Source organism: Triturus cristatus, chromosome 10, assembly GCF_964204655.1.
Source record: "Triturus cristatus chromosome 10, aTriCri1.1, whole genome shotgun sequence".
In the NCBI taxonomy this organism is placed as follows: domain Eukaryota; kingdom Metazoa; phylum Chordata; class Amphibia; order Caudata; family Salamandridae; genus Triturus; species Triturus cristatus.
The window spans coordinates 586,299,932-586,321,182 of record NC_140593.1 but is presented as its reverse complement, the minus strand read 5'-3'; the positions used below and the strand labels follow the sequence as shown (position 1 = coordinate 586,321,182).

General features: G+C 46.0%; 1 protein-coding gene across 1 annotated transcript in view; it reads left to right on the top strand.

Moving 5' to 3' along the window:
• Window positions 1–21,251, top strand: part of RSL1D1 (ribosomal L1 domain containing 1) — a 203,938-nt gene that overhangs the window by 90,743 nt on the left and 91,944 nt on the right. Inside the window, exon 5 of the mRNA XM_085632100.1 lies at window positions 8,045–8,146. Coding sequence (XP_085488226.1) covers window positions 8,045–8,146 — 102 coding nt within the window. The remainder of the gene's footprint in view (window positions 1–8,044; window positions 8,147–21,251) is intronic.

Below are 21,251 nucleotides of genomic sequence, written 5' to 3'. Positions count from 1 at the left end.
CAATAATATTCCTTAAAAATCACAATTGTAATCAAAACGTTTTTACTCAACTGTTTACAGGAGATGCCACAGGACTGAATCTAGGATCCAGTCCTGTGGTAAGAAAAGTGATCCAAAAAGTAATCAATTGCATTTAACTAGAAAGTCCCATTGAGCTCAATGTATAATTGTTTGAAATTGTGTTGCCAATTGCAATAACTGTATCTATTGCATTCAATTGTCTATTGCCTATTGAAAGTATTCATCTAAAGCATCTCATTCTGAGAAAGTATATTTTGATACCTATTGTTGGTTCTAAAATAAAACATCTATATATTTTTATACAAAACCATTGGCCTAGAGTTAAGTTCTTGAGTGTGTGAGACCATTTGCTGACTGAGTGTGTACAACAAATGCTTTACACTGTCCTCTGATACTGCCTTATTGCTCGACCAAGCTACCACTTTAGAGAGTAAGGTTATATCCAACATTAGCCTCTGCCAATCCTCTGGGGACTGTAGACTCTGCACACTGTACCTATTTGGGAACAGTATATACAGAACCAGCTTCCTACAGCTTTCACTTTGCTGGAGTTTGCTACCTCCTGCCAAGTGAGAGCAGACTGTAAGTCCGCATCCAGCGGGCGTGAGCAGGAAAACGTTGGGAGCGACTTCATCTGTTTTCCTGCCCACTGTCAAGTGGTTAGGAAAATTGATGGAAGAATTGCTCCTGCATGCAGGGAGCTGCATTTTTGGCTGCTCCCTACATGAAGGAGCAATACCGGCTCCTGCTGGAGGTGTGGAGCCGAAAGGGGCCAAATGGGCATTTAGGCTTCCCCCTGCGGTCCCCAGTGTTGCACACTGGGTACCCTGGGAGGGCTCCCAGCCTATGTTTGCCGAGCCCTGTGGACTGTGGGCTCCGGGGCAAAAACCGTCCCCTCTAAATTTCGATGAGTAGGCAAATGTGCAAGGTCGCCTGGAAGCTCCCCCCCATTTGGCTGTGCCCCATGCACCTTCGTAGTATGCAAAAGTCTTCTCGCCTTTTCCCAGGATGATGGACAGCTTACCAAAAGGCTCCTCCGCCGGTTTCCCATTGATTTTTGTGAAGTGTTCTTGATGTCGAGAAATATGAGGCTATCCCCACCCAGCAAAGAAGCACTTGTTTTAAATAGTTAAGAGAAAGTTCCCTCGTTTGGTGGGGATTCAACTCTTTGAAGTCTTTTCTATAGAAACATTCCTGTTATATCAGATTTCTGGATAAAGAGCCACTAGGAACAATCACATTCCCGAAACTCACACAAAGTCGCCAGAGACATTTCCTTGTTGTCCATTTCACAGGTGTAGTGTAGACACTAGACTTTTACCCAACGATATAGCATTTACTAATCGACCAGTAGAAATTACCCCGGTTGGTAAGACCTTGTGTGCAAAACTGCGGACTCTTGTTGGAGAAAGCAGCAGATGAGGTTCTTTTCTGGGCCTGATGCTCATTTTACAGAAATTAAATCTCAACGGGAAGCACTCACAAATGTAAACATAGCAAGTGCTCCACTTGAAGCTCCACTTCTGTAAAGGACAAATGATCCAAACTTTCTGGGCTTAGTGAAGGCAAACAAGTTTGTTTTCTCTGCTATTCCAGATTGAAAAACTATCTGAAATCCTTGGTGAACGTGAATGCTTTGTTGATCTATTGGAGCACAATATGTAGTGACTATGACGAGATGATTATTTATTTGCCTTTCCTGGTGAGAGCTGAGTCCATTGTACTCCCTTTAAATGACTAAGAGTATGCAAAAGTGCTAAATCACCTGGAGGCATTGCCTGTTTGACCCTACCCTGTCCACCTTAACAGTATGCAACTCTCACACCCATACAGCCACTAACACACCCATACAGCCACTAACACACCCATACAGCCACTAACACACCCATACAGCCACTAACACACCCATACAGCCCCTAACACACCCATACAGCCCCTAACACACCCATACAGCCCCTAACACACCCATACAGCCCCTAACACACCCATACAGCCCCTAACACACCCATACAGCCCCTAACACACCCATACAGCCCCTAACACACCCATACAGCCCCTAACACACCCATACAGCCCCTAACACACCCATACAGCCCCTAACACACCCATACAGCCCCTAACACACCCATACAGCCCCTAACACACCCATACAGCCCCTAACACACCCATACAGCCCCTAACACACCCATACAGCCCCTAACACACCCATACAGCCCCTAACACACCCATACAGCCCCTAACACACCCATACAGCCCCTAACACACCCATACAGCCCCTAACACACCCATACAGCCCCTAACACACCCATACAGCCCCTAACACACCCATACAGCCCCTAACACACCCATACAGCCCCTAACACACCCATACAGCCCCTAACACACCCATACAGCCCCTAACACACCCATACAGCCCCTAACACACCCATACAGCCCCTAACACACCCATACAGCCCCTAACACACCCATACAGCCCCTAACACACCCATACAGCCCCTAACACACCCATACAGCCCCTAACACACCCATACAGCCCCTAACACACCCATACAGCCCCTAACACACCCATACAGCCCCTAACACACCCATACAGCCCCTAACACACCCATACAGCCCCTAACACACCCATACAGCCCCTAACACACCCATACAGCCCCTAACACACCCATACAGCCCCTAACACACCCATACAGCCCCTAACACACCCATACAGCCCCTAACACACCCATACAGCCCCTAACACACCCATACAGCCCCTAACACACCCATACAGCCCCTAACACACCCATACAGCCCCTAACACACCCATACAGCCCCTAACACACCCATACAGCCCCTAACACACCCATACAGCCCCTAACACACCCATACAGCCCCTAACACACCCATACAGCCCCTAACACACCCATACAGCCCCTAACACACCCATACAGCCCCTAACACACCCATACAGCCCCTAACACACCCACACAGCCCCTAACACACCCACACAGCCCCTAACACACCCACACAGCCCCTAACACACCCACACAGCCCCTAACACACCCACACAGCCCCTAACACACCCACACAGCCCCTAACACACCCACACAGCCCCTAACACACCCACACAGCCCCTAACACACCCACACAGCCCCTAACACACCCACACAGCCCCTAACACACCCACACAGCCCCTAACACACCCACACAGCCCCTAACACACCCACACAGCCCCTAACACACCCACACAGCCCCTAACACACCCACACAGCCCCTAACACACCCACACAGCCCCTAACACACCCACACAGCCCCTAACACACCCACACAGCCCCTAACACACCCACACAGCCCCTAACACACCCACACAGCCCCTAACACACCCACACAGCCCCTAACACACCCACACAGCCCCTAACACACCCACACAGCCCCTAACACACCCACACAGCCCCTAACACACCCACACAGCCACTAACACACCCATACAGCCACTAACCCACCCATACAGCACTCGCACACACCCACTAACAGATCCATATAGACCCTCACAAGCCCACTTACACGCCCCTACTCGCAGACCCATACAGCCACTCACACACAAACTCACAAATCCACTCACACACCCTCAACTACTCACACACCCACTTTTACACCCATACAGACACACACCCCCACTTAAACCCATACAGCCACACACAGACTTACATACCCATGCAGCAATCCACACACCCACTCAGTGACCTATGCACCCCCTCGCTGACCTATATAGCCCCTCGCAGACCCACTCGCTGACCTATATAGCCCCTCGCAGACCCACTCGCTGACCTATACAGCCCCTCGCAGACCCACTTGCTGACCTATACAGCCCCTCACACACCAACTCGCTGACATATACAGCCCCTCACACACCATCTCTCAAAGGTTACAGTTAAGAAATATTTTTTTTTTAAACGTTCAAAATTCACAAAAAAAAGCAGGTTACAGGGGTTATACTTAAGAAATAGGTTTAAAAAAACGTAGAAATTCACAAAAAAAGAGGGGGAAATGTTAGAGGGTCGTTTTAGTTAGGCTCAGATTTCACTCATCCAAAACCATTGACATTCAGCATTGTTACCTGAGCTAATTATAACTCATGCCCCTGCAATGCATTGCTTATGACCTCACATATTACATAACTAATGACATTGAGCCTAACTATAACGACCTTGTAACCTTTGTGTTTTTAGTAAAACAAAGTGTATATATACGAGTGTGCGTTTGTATCTATATGTATGTATGTGTGTATATGTGTATATATATACACACACATATGATAGTAAATACGTACATCTTTTTAATAGTATGCAGGAGGGACAATGACGTAACAGTTGTGGGTACAAAAGTAAACGCTGGGGGTGTGGAATTGCAAGCAAGAGGGAAGCGGGAGTAACAAGTCTATTTTGAGGGCGAGGGGATTTAAAAATGAAAAAATAACATGGCTTCTGGAGTGCTGAACTAAAGAAAAAAGGTTGTGCACAGAATGTAGGTGGTGGAAGGATACACGTTACCCAATCAAAAGGATGGTAAAAAAGGTATGATCCAGTGATGGGACAAACACAAGAAGAGGAAGACAAGCTATCAAATAACAAGCAGGCAAATGGGATGGACAAGAAAGCCAATATGTGGACTGTCCCCAATCACGCTGTAAGTTTTGGTATTATCTACAGTAGATCTTCGACAACGGACAGCTAAACAGTGCCTGTATGCGAGACACTAAAAAGTAACAACATAGACTTCTGCAACAATTTTACAAAACACTATTGCGTCGACTCTCATTGAAGGGCAGATAAAGTGTAAAAAGGTGTGCTCTCTTAAGTGCTCGTCCAACCTCATGACCATGTGCATAGAGAAGGATTCATGCACTGTATATGAATCTGGAATTGATTCTAGCTGCAAAAGCAGGGTATGTATCTGTAACAATTGCCTTGCAGCATATTACTTGTTCTATATTCAGAAGGGGTTTTTAAAAATAGAAATAAAATGAATTGCACACTAGCTCCATAATGTTTGTGAATATTGTGAGGGTCTCATTCCAGACACCTATGAATGGAGCTAATTTTTTAGGTCTCGGCTAGCGAAGGCTGCGCTTGCGCAGTCTCGCTCGCGAGAGATAATGACTTGGAGTAGAGGGGCTTGAACCCGCCCCTCTTCTCCCCTGTTCTCCATTGGCTGGCCTCTTGAATGCTGGCCAGCCATTGGAGAAGAGGTCCGTCACTCCGAACAGGCCCCGTCCTTTTCGGATTCGGGGGCGTGTTTTTTTCAACTTTTCTCATTATCTCCTCCAGCCAATGGCAAGAGGAGAGAAAAGCAAAACACGCCCCCGAATCCGGAAACGCCGCTGCCTTTCTCCGAGGCATTTCTGCTTCGCCGCGGAGAAAGGCGGTGGTGTGCTTGTCAAGAAAAGAACGTTTTCAAACTCTTGCAGGCTATTTGTTTTTGCTGGCTTCTCAGGTGTGTGCGTAATGAGGTCCAGAGGTTGGCACTCGTGCGCCAAATGAAATGTTTAACTTTTATGGGTAATCTTCTGCGATCAGCTTTGGTTGTCTGTGCTCCCTGCTATGTAGAATGTGACAGATTCTGAAATCGAATAGGCTTCGTCCATTTTATATTCACACGAGTTTCCATGATATTTTTGGTCAGTGCTGTGGTTGTTTTGAGTTGTTACCGTGCAACATTTTTTTTTTTTTTTTATACTTGAGTGCTTGATCTTTCAATCACGCGGTAATGAATACGCATATATTCATGAGGACTGATTCCACACCTGTTTAGTATTTGATATTTAGATGTGGTGCTGAAAGCTTCCAGTAATTGGTAGTGGTTGAAGAGAACACCTTGACTTCTAACTGGCACAAAAGTGGAGGACGGAAGACAATAAGACCTTATTTTTTAAGAAGAAGGGCCGGGAGCGACAATGAAAAAGCAACCGCGAGGCGCAGCGCGAGATCCATATCTGCGGCCGCCATCGATCTGTCCGGGCGAGCTTTTAGTTACAGCACAGTCGGCTGGAGCGGCAAACGGAGACGGAGCGCTCGAGCCCTCGGCTGTGTGCGGCTGCGCAGGGTCATCCCTCATGACACCCTGCGATCAGAGCGGTCACAGGCTTTACTGCCACTGATGGCTCTCCCCGCGCGGGCATCGCTCACCGAGAGGACCCGGGCTTAGCCGCGGGCCTGAAGAGGAAACGAACGAGGTAAACAGGTGGTAGGGCACACTCAGCTAAGTGTAGGGCCTAAAGTTCGCCTTAGGAGCAGCAGCTGACCTCGGACGCCGGAGCAGCTTACTACCAGACCTGCCTTCTCTTGAGTTGATCCCACCCATCACCTCTTTCTTTGCCCAGCCCCGGCTTTTTGACGCAGAACTGAGCCCTATGACTTTTCCAATGGATAGTATATCGGGACTCGAGTGGGGCTCAGATGCAGGGCTAGAGGGGGAGTAAGCCGAAGACGGGTCAGGTCAGATGCCAGAGGTGATCTCCAGTGAAGGTAAGGGTACGTTGACAGAGGTGTGAAGCGGTGGCCATGGGCAGGAGCACCTGGGGAGGAAGGACATGTGTAAAGGAGGTACAGTGGAAGTACAGGAGAAAGGAAAAGTGCTTCTCCTCTAAACAACTGAGAGTATCATATAGTCTACAAAATTTAGATTCAGATATATTTTTGCACAATATTTATTTGCATAATGGTTTCAACAATAATTATATCATACAAAATATTGCTTTCGAAATATTAATTTAGTTTCCTACAGAAGATCTTTTAAGTACAAATATGGTTTCTAAATTCCGATCTTTTCAACTAGAGTTTTAATATCATTTTGAAAATAAATGTCTGTATTTGGGCCCAAACCAACAAACGCTTTCTTTAATGCCATTATTATCGCACATTGTAATGAGTATCAGAAAGCCCTACTCACCGAAGGACAACTAAACACACCTCTCAGGCGCCTCTTTCATATCAGGAGCGGAGTTCCACTAATCAGTGGTGGCTGGTATGGAACGGTGGTGGTGTGGGTATGGTGGGGAGGGGTCAGGAAAGAAAAAAAAAAACTTAGCTGGGGTCGCCGTTGCCAGCCACCGCCTCTCCTTCAAGCAGGAACCAGGAAGAACCCAGCCTCTGAGAATCACCTGACCAATCAGAACACTGCCTTACAGCTGCATTGTGATTGGTCTGGCTTTGTGTGTGTGTGTGGGTGGCTTTGTGTGTGTGGGTGGCTTTGTGTGTGTGTGGCCCTGTGTGTGGCTGCAAATGCAATAGGTCTCGCATTTCAGAGTGATTAAGCTATTGACATTGTAAATAACAATGCCGTTTCTTTAAATGTTTTAAAAACATAAACAAAAATAATGTCATGAGCAATGCCAATAGCTCTAACTTTAACAATGCCGAGACCGTTGTATTGTAAATGCTTGTTTTAGTTTATTTAGAGAAAGGCAAAACGGAATCACTAGCGGTCTTGAATATGCACTGCATGTTAATCTAAAATAGATTGCAAATGCAAAATTATTTATGATTATTTTGATGAGGTATTTCAGACTTAAGCAGTCGAAGTACTCCCAAACGCTAGAGTGTATGTGTTTAAAGTTTACTCTGACTTGCTTCTGGTTTTTCTGCACAAGTGTAAGATACAATGCAGATCTCCTAGATTAGTTTTATTGTCTTTTGTATCCTGTAGTTTGATAAATTGTTCGCCCACATGTAGGTTGATAAATCACTTGCCTACATCCGCATATGTTTAACATGCACATGGGCATTTTTGATTTTGATAAGGAAATTGGTTTGAGATGCATACATGCTCCAAAACATAGAACAAAAGGTGCGTTGAGTCTTCCTAATGCCAAACCGGTTCACTGAATTTTCTGTGATGTAAGCAATCTGAGTTGAGCTTTTATGCATGATGAACTGTGCTAAGTATTACAATGAAGTGTCTGAAACGGTCCTGCATAGATGTGTATAATTTTGTACAACCTTTTTTTATTTGCCTTATTGAAACTGTTTTTGTTTTATTTTAGAGCGCCTCTATCTGTAAGCCTGAAAGAAAAGAATCTTGCTCAGACACTCAACAAAATTATCCAGGGAACAACTCTTTCTGTGAACAGTAAAGGCTGCTGCTAGTAAGTGTCATGAGTGGAACTGAACTTGTATTCCCCTTCAAATAGGTGCCCCGCGTGAAAGCACAGCAGGAGCTATATTTTTGCTGTGGTCTGACTTTAAGGGTTCTTTTTAGCTCTTGCTTACAGCATATTGCATGAAGGCCTATACCTTGGCACACTAGACTTTTATGGTACTGGGGAACAGGTTGTCTGCTGTGCTGAGCTGGTATTTGAGGACGTACCCATGACTGAAAAGTAGATGCCTCTACTCCTGGAGGACCCAATGGCTAGAGCTTCTATTTCATTTATGAGTCCTGCAGAAATTAAATCAACCTCCACAAGCATTTACCTTTAATATCTGACGCTACCTTTTTATTCTTTTTAAATTCTGTTCATATTTTCCAGAGTAAAAGGTATTTGAAAAATTAACAATGACGAACATAAAGATTGAAAATATTGAATTCAGTGTACAGTTATGAGATATCTTAAGATGTTAGCCTTTCCTCCAGTATTTTGAAATGTTTGTAATTTACTATTTCTTAAAAAATGCCTTGATAACAAGCATTGGCAAAGCTCAAAGCTTAACACTTGAGTTTTGCAGCGTGAATCTTTCTGGATTCACTATGCTGTGCATTATTCCGCGATCTTGTGGTTGGGTCCGGATTCGTAGTCTTTTCTTTGTTATTTTTGTTTTTGTTTTTTGTAGCCCAGGTGGGCGGCGATGACCCACCATTTGGTGCACCTCCCGTGACGTCGTCGTGCTTCCTGCGGAAGTCCCACCTTTGGGGCGCCATCTTCAGATTATTTTTTCCGCCGTTGGGTCTGGATCGTCATCGGGAAGCTCCAGAGTTACAATCGAAGGAAGAAGAAAGAAAAGCGAGTTTCGTTGATAACTACTACGAAGATATCACAGGAAAGGAATAGATTACATCAGGAGCGCGAAGAAAGGAAGTTTTGCGACTTTTTCTTCGACGCCCTTGGAGAATGCTCACTCAGAGGCCCTGAGCGCAATGGACAAGACGCCATTCAAGTTCTGCCCTAACTGCCACCACAAGTTCGCGCAGAAGGACCAGCATCCGGTCTGCAACCTCTGCCTACCGGTCGACCACCAGAGTAAGGACTGCAACGCCTGCTCAGCCTTCGTGCCGAAGACGCTCCGGGTGAGAGATCGGCAGAGAAGAGCCAACGCCAGCATGGATGGCAAGGGTAAGGCCCCGTCGCTCTACGATCTGGGCCTATCCACGGACTATGAGGACAACGTCGCCGAGGGACCCGAAAACTTCACGGTCGTAGAGACCGACAAGAAAAATGAAGACGAGGTAAGAGAATCGTCGAGCTCAAAACAGAAAATACCTCTCAAACCCGAGGGTGACTCGAGAAAATCAGAGTCAAAGTCCACGAAGGGAGCCCCGGCGCCGAAAAGTTCGACGACCAAGGGGGGGAACCATGGACAAGAGGCCGAGCGTATCCTTCGAAAAGGACTCCCTGGTGCCGAAAGACGCCGAAAGGCAAGGATCGTCGAAGTCAACCCATGAAACGGGACGCTCGACGCAGAAAGAGCGGTCGACGCAAGTTCCGTCAAAGGCCCGCGGTCGACGCCGAAAGCATCTCCGAGATGGAGAAAAAGAAGAGGCGGCTCGAGGCCGAAATGGAGAACATCCTTCAAAGGAAGAAGGAGTTTGACGCCAAGATGAAGGAATTCAAGATTCTAACGGCTCCACTGACGAACGTCGTCGAAGTCTAGAACGAATTCGACACCGAGGGGCTGACAAGAGATCTCGAAGAGGAAGACGAGACCTACTATGAAGGCGAAGCCGAGGAAGAAGACCAGCAGTCGTTCTACAGCTCGTCGCCATCTACCAGCCACGACATCGAATGGCAGGATCTCGACACCGAAAACCCGGAGGAGCCCGTGGACACGTATCCTTCGAGGCCTTTGCCACCCGACGACATCGGGGTGTACAATATGGTGGTCAGGAGCGCAGCAACAGCCTTCGGCGTCAAACTCGACGAAGAGAGGCTGAAAGCAGATTTCCTCCTCGAGACCCTGCTCCCCATCCAGACGAGGAGCCAATTCCTCCCCATGCTACAAAGTGTGATGAATCGGGGGAGAGAAGCCTTCAAGGAACCAGCGACCTGCCGTTCGATCATGCCCAGGACGGAGAAGAAGTATAAGCACTCTTCTCTGGACCCCCCTTACATCAAGGGTAGCATCACTGTCGACTCCATCATAGCTTCAACGGCCAGGAGAAGGGCCAACATACCAGCAACTTCGGGGCCACCACCTGATAAAGAAAGCAGGAGGATAGACCTCACAGGAAGAAAGGTCGAGCGGAACGCCGCAATGCACTGGCGCATGGCAAATTCCAATGCACTTCTCAATAGGCACTAGTACCAGCACTGGGACGAGATGGGGGAGCTAGTAAAGCACCTCCCCGAAGAATACAATGCTCAAAGCTTAACACTTGAGTTTTTAAAAGAAGAGACCTTTTAGCTTTTACAATGCTTGTTTCTGGGAGTGTTCAACTATTGTTTGAGGATCTGAGCAAAGCATTTGGTGTGAAAGAGATTTAAGTGCCTGAGGTTGAAGAGGACATTTCTCAGACTGCTTTACATTTGAAGCGCAGGGTTCCAAAGTGAAGTCTACGTTTTGGTGTCCCAATTGACAGTTTAATGAGGCCTGTTTTTGGCTTGTTGGCATTAGTCTTGAGGAAGTCAGTTTTTTTAGTACATTGGATGAAAATCTTAAAGTAGGTAAGGATAGAGTGGTCAGGTAGTGCGCCACAGCTTTTCAAAACTACACATAAAACTCTGTGCTAACAGTCGTTTCATGGCAAACCTGCTACAGTATGTAAACGTATGTAATAACTTAAACACACACAAACATTTGAGCGAAATTTCACGAGTCTCTAAGATTATAGAGAACACCTCAACACTGGTCCATGGGATAACATTGCAGAAGGGTCTCAATGCTTATCTTGAACTAATACGCTGTGTGGTTGAAGGTTGCATAATGGCCCCAGAAGTTGCTCACACTTTGCTTATCCACATTTCTCAGTAATTCTAAATGCCAATACCAGTTAGTAAATGTCATATTTTTCTTTAAAAATTGTAGCAGTGGTAGGTCCTGGAGTTTGTGATACTGTGTCATGCAGTGTCTAAGTTTCTAACCCCTTCTACTTTATAGAGTAATCATTGCCTGCTGAACCTCACTGCCCTTGTAGGGACAAGTGCCCAAAGGGAGAGACTTGGTAATGCAGTTGGAGGTCTGTAATATTACTGGTGAACACCAGTACTCACACATTTTGTGCCCCAAAAACTGATTGCCCTAATATCTGAAGGAATGTTCTCAGCCTACGTTTAAATGTGATTACTCCAGTATTGGAACCTTCATAGATTCACATGCTTTAATCATTCCCCGTCGTCATGATGGGAGTTCCCGGTACTTAAAATAGTAGTAGTAGTAGACTTTTTAACTAGTCAAAATACACTAATGAGTATAGACTAAAGAAGGCCTAGGCCTCTTAGTTGAATAACCTATCATAGTCCTTATAATAAAAAGGACCAAAATGTTGCCCCAACCAATCAGCATCAATCACCCTCTAGAACACTCATGAGGGAAGCTCAGAGCCTCAGATTTTCTACTGCACGTTGTGCTACGGAGTCTCCTCTGAGCTCTGATCAGCTTTCTCATGTGATGAAGGATTTTGGACTTTTTCTACCGAGGAAATTACAATGTTATGATTTTTTTTTCTTAAACATCATCTTCCTGTTTCCTACTTTTGGTGGGTCTTCATTCTATCTGGACTATGTCTGACAAGGCTAAGAAGGCTCTCTTCAGAGAATGTGCCACTTTCCTGAAGAAAAGACTTTGTTAATGATCCTCACAAAAATTGCATTTACTGCCTTTATCCATCTCATAAGGCGTCGGAATGCAAGATTTGTCGTACTTTTTCAAATGAAACCCTTAGAGACAGGGAAGGACGTCTTCTGATCTGGCTTCAGAAATTGAAAACTAGATCAGGCCCTATGCCAGACTTCGAGAGTGACCAGTCTACCTCTACAGAAATATCTGTGAAAAGGGCAAGAGATTAATCATAGTCTCATAAGAAGCCTGCTAAGAAATGCGCCAAGAAGTCCTCTTTTGAATCTTCCTCTGAGCGCAAAGGTTGACATAAAAAAGAATAGCCATCTAAGACTATTTCTGAACCAAAAACACCTCCTGCGGAATTTAAACTGACTTTTAAAAAGCCTACTTCTGACATTCCCTCAGGGAGTTCCGTCAGTGAAGAAAAGTACCCCAGCTCTGTCGACGACAAGAGGATGCACAAGGAAGTTGACACATCATCGACGAAAATACAGTGACAAGGTCATCGTCGACATAGTCACCGCCGACCGAAAAAAGGTCGACGCAGCAGCAGTTGGCGAGGTCGCCGTCATCGAGTGCACCACTGTCGACTGACACGTTGCCTTCGACGAAGATAGTCACCGACGTCGACTAAGTCTCTACCGTCGACGACTCCACAGGCGTCGACGAAGTCCCCTCCATCGATAAAATCGTCGTCTACATCACCTACAGCAATTACATTAAAAGCTGTGAAAGGGAAGATACCATTTTCGACTCATCCGTCGACGCAATCGTCGACGAAGGTCATATCTGTAAAGCTGGCTGCGTCAAAAAAGATTCTGGCATTGGAAATCACGCCTGAACACACCTCACCCAGTAAAATTACTACTCTTTTACCCACTCTCCTTTTGGAGGAAGGAGATTCTGAAGAAGAGGAAGAAGGTGGTCTCTTTGGGGATGCATATAGCCCGTCAGAATTGCACGTAAAGTGCCAGCCGGATGATGATGATGATGATGACCAGCAATACGATAGTCAAGCCTATTTTACCCAGCCTGAACAACATCAACAGTATCATGAAGAAACGGTCACAATGCCATCTGCATGACTAGCTAATTTGTAGTTTATGCTGCAGGACTATAGGCAGCGCTTCAACCTTCAGACCCGTCTAATATACCTCCTCCTCAGGTGACATCGCCAGCAAGAGTTAGTGCTCCTTTGGTCCTTTCGGTGCTGAATACTCCACAATCTGTTCCCCTCCAGGAACCAGCCTCTTCGGATGAGGAAGGGAAACTTCATGATACAGCTTCCTAATGGGATGACTACAGGATGTTTTCACCATCCTTACCAATACCTCCTCCGGTAGATTCCCCACCAGAAAATATTGGGGAATTTCACACTTTGTTGGAGCGTGTAGCTAAAAGGTTTGCCATACCAACACATTCCAAACAACCGGCCTGCTTCTTATATGACTTGAAAGAACCATTTTGTAAGTCAGTCAGAGCTATTCCCATAATTGATTATATCTGGGAGGAGGGTGTTGGAATAATGAAGAACCCAGCCTCTGTGCCAGCGGTGCTTCCACGTCTGGATAAAAAATATAAGACCACTGATGATGCCCCAGCGTGCTTCACAGGGCACCCAAAACCGGACTCAGACGTCTAGATTCTATTGGGAAAAGATTCTCTTCGATGTCATCCTTAACAGTAAAGGCAGCAAACTCCCTGGTGATCTTAGGGCGCTATGATGGCCAAATGTGGTCTGACATTGCTTCTTACATTGATCAACTGCCGGAAGATGTTAAAGAGAAGGCAAAAAAGATATTGCATGAAGGAGAGAGAACATCAAACGAAATAATAGATTGAGCGATGGATGTTGATGTAACCGGTTTCAGACAACTAGCTGGAGCAGCAGTTCTACAAAGACAGGGCTGACTTAAAGCCACCTCTTTTTGTCCTGAGGTTCAAAACAAAATATTGGACCTCACATATGATGGAGAGGCTCTTTTTGGAAGCCATGTAGAGGAAGCCCTTAAATGTAAATGTATGTGTCTTGTAAAGCGCACTGCTGCCCTGAGGCGTCCTGGCGCTGTAGACCGCTAAACCATCAAGGCAGACACACACTGCAAAGTCTTTGGGGATGCTGCAGTTCAGAAAAGCTCCCTTTCGGGGGTTAAAGGGTAGAGGCCAACCTTCCTATAGAAGAGGATATCAGCAATACCATTATCCGGTAAATTCTTCCATGTCACAGTCATACAGCCCTCAGTTTCAACAAAAACAACCGCCACAGACATCCTATGTCAGAGCAAATAGAGGAAAGACATCATGGGCCGGCAAGGATACTAACCGCCACCAATGATATAGAGGAAAGACGACATGGGCCGGCAAGGATACTAACCGCCACCAATGATATACCTTTGGCTCCGGCTCCACCACCAAGCCAATCTTTTCCGTCTCATCCTACCCGCCTGGGAGGCAACATTTCATACTTCCTTCACCAGTGGCAAACCATTACTACAGGCCAGTGGGTTTTGCGCCTAGTTCTATTTTGACACACTTTAGAATTCACCCAAAACCCGCCTCAAACTCATTCCCCCCCCCCCTCCCCACCCCCTCCCCACAAGCCTTCCACCACGAGCATCTCAGGGCTCTTCAGCAAGAGGTAAAAAACATGCTGAACAAATGGGCAATGGAGAAAGTACCTTTCTCAAGCAGGGGCACGGGTTTTTACTCTTGTTTCTTCTTAATCACAAAGAAGCTAAAGCAGTGGAGGCCAATTTTCGGCATTCGAAATCTCAATCTCTATCTGAAAAAACAATCTTTCAGAATGAAAACCTTGTAAGAGGTACTGAAGCTCCTGAACCAACACTATTTCATGACAACATTAGACCTCCAAGACTCCTATTTCCATGTACCTATTCACCCAAAACAAGGAAAATACCCGGCATTTGTGTTGGCTGGATGCCACTACCAGTTCAGAGTGCTCAATCACAAAAGACTGTCTTCCTAGGAGCGCAACTGGAGACGGTCTGCTTAAAAGCATACCTTGCAGTGGAACGTCAGTGGCGATTTCTCGTTCTGGCAAATTAAAAGAAGAAAGTCTCTTTCGGTCCAGCTTTTGAAATCCCTTTTAGGGATGATGATGTCATGCATAACACTGATCCCTTTTTGTCTTCTCAGGAAGCGCCCATTTCAGGAGGAGCTGGACAAACAGTGGGTATATTTAGTAGACTCCTCAGAGTAACTCCACGTATGGGGAAGGCCCTAGAGTGGTGGTTAGACACAGACCATTTATCGGTAGGAATGTCCTTGCATTAAGAAAGCCGCACCATTAGTGATCACAACAGATGCGTCCTTAGAGGGATGGGGAGCTTACCTTCAAGAGCACCAAGTACGCGAAAAGTGGCATAAAGATCAAACTCAATCTCACACAAATTTGCTAGAGCTGAAGGCTGTGCATCTAGCCTTCTTGGCTTTTCTTCCCAGGATCAGAATTCAGCAGTGCTAGTCCAAACAGACAATACCACGACTATGCACTATATAAACAATAAAGGTGACATGAAATCTCGCCAAGCCCAAAAGTTGTGGAAATGGGCCATAGATCAATGAATCTGCCTCCGGGCAGAACATGTTCCAGGACGACAGAACACGATTGCGGACACGCTAAGCAGACTGACCTCTTCTTGTCACGAATGGCAGCTGCACCACCAAACCCTTAGAAACGTATTCCTGCTCTGGGGCACACTGGACTTGGACTTGTTCGCTACTCCCCAGAACCGCAAATGCCGGTTGTGAGAAAGTGGCTCTGTATATACTGTTCCTTAATAGGTACAGGTGTACAGAGTCCACAGACACCCAGGGTTTAACAGAGGTTAAAGTTCAATATAACCTTACTCTCTAAAGTGGTAGCTTGGTCGAGCAGTAAGGCAGTATCAGAGGACAGTGTAAAGCAGTGGTTCCCAAACTTTTGACTCCTGAGGACCCCACTGAGTCACCACTGGAACTCGGGGACCCCCAAGCAATTTGTATGATTTAAATTTCAAACGTTAAAACAGTAATTCGAAAAAAATAAACACGTGTGCACACAAAACAAATACTCGAAATACTAAGGATTTTAGGCGCATATTTAGAAACCCTTACCACCTTGGAAACATCACTTTTTGCAACGTTCACGTGTCGATAGGGGCTTTGCCTTATTTACAAGGCAGCGGTAAACCACTTAATATGGCTTAACGCTGCCTTGTAAATAAGGCCCCCTTTCGCGCAATGCTTAGCGTGAAAGGGGTGGGTAGTGGGTTTTGCAGTGGGCATTCCACCGCAAAACCCATTGATTTTGATGCTGCCCCCTATTCACAGGGGCAGTGTAAATAGGAGGCAGCGCCAACATTAACACCAGGGAAAACCAGGTCTTAACTTGGCGAAACAAGGAGAAATGCTTTATTTCTCCTAATGTTTATTTTTTTCATGTGTGCTGCCTTGTGGAGCACACATGGAAAAAGCAAAACACCTTGGATTATTTATGTTCAGGAAGGTGACCCTTCCTGTACATAAACAATCATTAAAAAAATGCATTTTGTAACTTCCATGTGTGCTGCATTAAGCAGCACACATACAAGTGACAAAACCCAATTTCAAGATTGTTTATGTGCAGGAAGGGGCGACCTTCCTTTACATAAACAATCTTCCCCTGCACGCAGACACCCTTGCACTGTGTTGCAAGGGTGCCTGCGTTGGCGCTACACTGCTAAGTGTAGCACCACCACAGGGTAAAATGTAGGGCTGCACCATATTCTTGTAAATATGGTGCAGCCCTGCGTTTCTGAAGTGGCGGCACGTGTCGTTAAGCCACAGAGGCTAGCGACACGCTCCACCACTTCTTTTGTAAATATCGCCCTTAGTATTTTATATTGAAAGAATTTGCATAAAACTAAAATTTTAATGGGAAGGTGGGTGTTGCATCTCTGTGACTAACTTTTAAATTGTTGGTTTTATTTCGCAGTACGAGGTTCCTACTCCTGCCAGGGCCAGACTGGAAACCCAAAGCAGCCCTGGCAAATTTTTTCAGACCAGTCCCCATACGGTGCACACCAAGAGCATTGAGTGTGCCTGACCACTACAAAGGGGGCTTTGGGAGGCTCTCCCCCCAAAGAAATTTAGAAAACAATGGTGCAGTCTACAACACGTTTATCACTTTACATCACACACATATAGAGACAATTAATCATAAGTGTAAATCAGTGTATAGAAAATGTTACATAAGGCAAAGGGGACTACAAGGTGTAGGATTCACATGTCATTTATACTGGTAGGCATTTTTAAAGAGTGCTTGGTCTGGAGAAGCACAAAAAACTCGGGATTCAGAACATAAGACAGTGGTTCGCATTGACTTTAACAATAAAAATCTATTTCCACCCTAATAAACCTTTTTAGCAGCATCGGGATAATGAAAGACAGGGAAAAAACATAAGTTACTAACTTGTACCAAGCAGTTTGCAAGCAGCTCTTTGATGACAGTTTATAGGTCACTGTGCTAGATTACGGTTGTCACTTATGTATTGCACAGTAAGAAAATAATCTTTGTAACAAAAGCAGTAACCCACTCGCCTATGCACATAAAATACTTTTATTTAAAATGCACAGTACACGTTCTTTGCAATAGGCATATTAACCCTCTGTGCTATATTAGATAACTCAAAGCTGCCACAGGACAAAGCTCTCATCTCTCTCCAGCAGGTACATTAATCACTGGTGTTATCTTGACACTTTTATTGTTGCTGGAAAACTGCTAATTATACAAGTGCAGTGCTTTTTAAACTGCTGCCTGCGGACCCCCTGGGAAAGTGTCAGGGACCCCTGGGGGTCCCCGGACCACAGTTTGGGAAACACTGGTGTAAAGCATTTGTTGTACACACTCAGTCAGCAAATGGTTCCACACACTCAATAACTGAACTCTAGGCCAATGGTTTATATATAAAAAATATATGCTTATTTTATTTTAAAACCAACACTTGGATTTAAAATATACTTTCTCGACAGGAGATGTTTCATATAAATACTTTTGTATATGCAATATACTTTAGTAAACAGTTACAAGTGGTTGCAGTAGGCAACTCTATTTCTAAACACAACAACACATTGAGCTCAATGGTAAATTCAAGTTATTTGCAACAGATTACTTTTTAGATTACTTTTGTAATTCCAGGACTGGATCCTAGATTTAGTCCTGGGTCAGTTCTCAGAATCAAGTGATGAAAGTCGACTTAATTACTGTAATGATTTTTAAACAATATTTAGTTATTTAAAAGTTGACACTTAGAAAATATTTCAAAGGAAAAATGCAATGATTCTCTATGGAAGAAAATTCAGGTTACAAGTACAGTAGGTTCGGGGCGTGGCTTGGACGGCAGTCGGGATGGCCGCCTGATTCCGACGCTCCGTTGGTCCGGGGGAAGATGCTGCCCTTCCCGTATCCTGTGGGGATTGTTTGTGGCTCAGGTTGAGCTTATCCCGCCGCGCATGATGCCGGGCACAAGAGGAGCCCTTTGACGCCAGCCGCGGTCCCTGCATTGGCGAGTTGTGGATCATCCTGCCTCGCGGTGAAATCCGAGGGGAAGCAGACAAGATGGCGCCTCCCCGCTGAACCGAGTGAAATCTCCTCGATCATAGTCTCGTGGTCTGCCGCAAGTACCCTGCTTGTTTCTTTGACTGTATGGCTGTGTGCTCTCACTGCTGGTGCCTTGCTGGCACGATTTTATAGGCGCCTTTGTCTCTACGGCGGATCGTCTCTAGTCGACATGCCTGACCTTAAAATGGCGGCGGATGTGACGACGAGACGGAGCGAACCCAATAACCACAAGCAGTCCTAGCATGGATTTTACCACCTCAGCCAATGTTATCCTGACAAAACATGCCATAGAGTGGGTTGCTCACAGAATTGCCAGTGTGACCCCGGTGCCAGTCTACCCCAGGCCACGATAGATGTCTGTCTGTCCAGTTTTGCTTCAGACAGCAGTGCACAACAACGGAAGTAGACTCCAACTGCTCCCACTCCTGGATTCATGAGCTGGGAAACGCTCTTGGGCTGGAGACTGGGGGAATGCAGGACCTGTGAGTCGGCCTTTGCAGCGCTGGGTCCCGTGTCCAATGCGCACTGGGGGAGACTCAATCACACTACATCGGAGGGTAGGATTGGGTCACCGGACTGGGTGCGACTTTGGCCCTGTTGCTAAGGGTAGTTGGCCACCTCATTAAGGCTCCTGCTGCCTCAGAGGCTTCGTCATACGGCCTTTTGGTAGCTTACCCTCCAACACTCCTGTCTCTGGTTGACCGTCTGCAGAGTTGTGGTCATTTGGTCTGCAGGTTTCACGGATAGCATGCGTCTTCCTCAAAATCAGCCTTTCTATTCTCCAGTGCTCGACGCTGTTGGAAGTCGACAGTCACCTTTGTCAAAATAGCCAACACTGTTAATATTGCTATATCGCAGACCGGGTTCACAAGCCAGCTACACAGTTTCTCCTCCACTTATTGCCACGGCCTCCAGAATGGCTGACCGCGAATCTAAACTGGTGCATAAGAGAAACAAAGGTGAACCTTCTCAGTCAGACTCTCCTGTCAAAATGAAACCAGATATTAATAGCACCTTGGAACTAATTCTGAAAAAGCTGGCCGACGTCCATGACTTAGCCAAGTCGACCAAACAAACTACTGACACTATACAACTGGAGATAACAGCCATCAGAGCAGACATGAACGCAGTAAATAACGGACTTTCCGCTGCTGAACAGAGAATCAGTGATGTCGAGGACATTGTTTCCAAATCAAGTAAGGAGATGAAAGCCTTCTCGAACACATCTTCCATGCTCCTGAGACAGACGGCCGAGTTGGAGGATCGCAATCGTAGGGGCAATATTCGAATTCTTGGGATTCCGGAGGGTTCAGAGGATCCTCTGGGCTCCTGTTTATCCTTTCTGGAAGACTGGATTCCTAAGTTCACTGGCATATCGTTCGACCAGCCCTTTGAATTGGACAGAGCACACAGAATCCCTGCATTCAAATCTTCCTCTAGGCAGGGTGTCCGCCCAATCATTTGTAAGCCCCTCCGTTTTCGCCACGTAGAAGCATTACTTGCCCATGCCACGAAAAATCACAACCTCAGCTGGAAGGGTAACAAAATCATCTTCACCCAAGACTTTTCGAAACCTACTGTAGACACTCGTAGGGGGTTCCTAAGCTTGAGAGACAAACTAAAATCCAGAGGCATTCTGTTCTCCTTTGTAGGCCCAGCTAGGTTCAGGATCACCGAGGGGGGGAGACACCTCTTTTTCACTGACCCTGGTGCTCTGGCCTCCTACTTGGAAGGCCCTCCTACTCAGGACATGGACTCGTCGCAACTTATGGCCAGCAAGAGAAAATCCTCACCGGGCCCGGCGTGACGCATGTACTGTCTCCTCTGTTCCTCTTGCCTGATCTAGACGGTCCGAAGGGATATATTGGCTCTTTTGGTATTTGTGTTCTATGGGTGGTATGGATCTTTCTTTGTGGGATTTGCCATGCTGATATGTCAATAGTTATTTGTACTTGAGCTGCATTCTTACCAACGACTCATTGAAAGTGGGATACTGGGAAGGTATGCTTATGTTTATGTATATATTTCGACATGTTGTTTCCCCTGGGGGGCGGGTGGACGCTTCTGTCGTCGCACCTCTCACATGCTAGGTTTTGAGGGTGGGGTGGGGTGGGTGGGTGTGGGGGGAAATGGGGTTGAGAGCGCCCATGTTTATACGACCATTTTGTTGGTCTCCACAGTTGCTTCCTCAATTGCTCTCTTTCTACTTTTCTGTTGTTTTCTTTTCTCTTCCCTTTTCTCCTTCCGCCTGTCTCCTCTTTCTGCCTGGCGCCTCCTACTCTATAGTTATGACAAGTGGCCTATGTACCTTATGCTTTGCTCGGGTTGGGGATGTCCGTTCTCCAGATGTGGAATACAGTCATGGTTGTATGTTTATATTGGCGTCTACATTGGGCCTGCGCCGGTGTCATTAGTACCTTCACATTTGTTCTTATGTTACGATCCATACTTGTTGAATTCACCATGTAGACACATTACTCATGACCAATAACAAGCAGGGGATCCTTCTGAATGATCTGAAGATAGCTTCCCTGAATGTCAAGGGCCTTAACCACCCGGTGAAGAGACGTAAGGTTCTGGAGTACTTAGCCAAAACCAAAAGTGATATAGTTCTCCTACAGGAGACTAAGCTCTCCGATGTAGACAATAATCTGGTA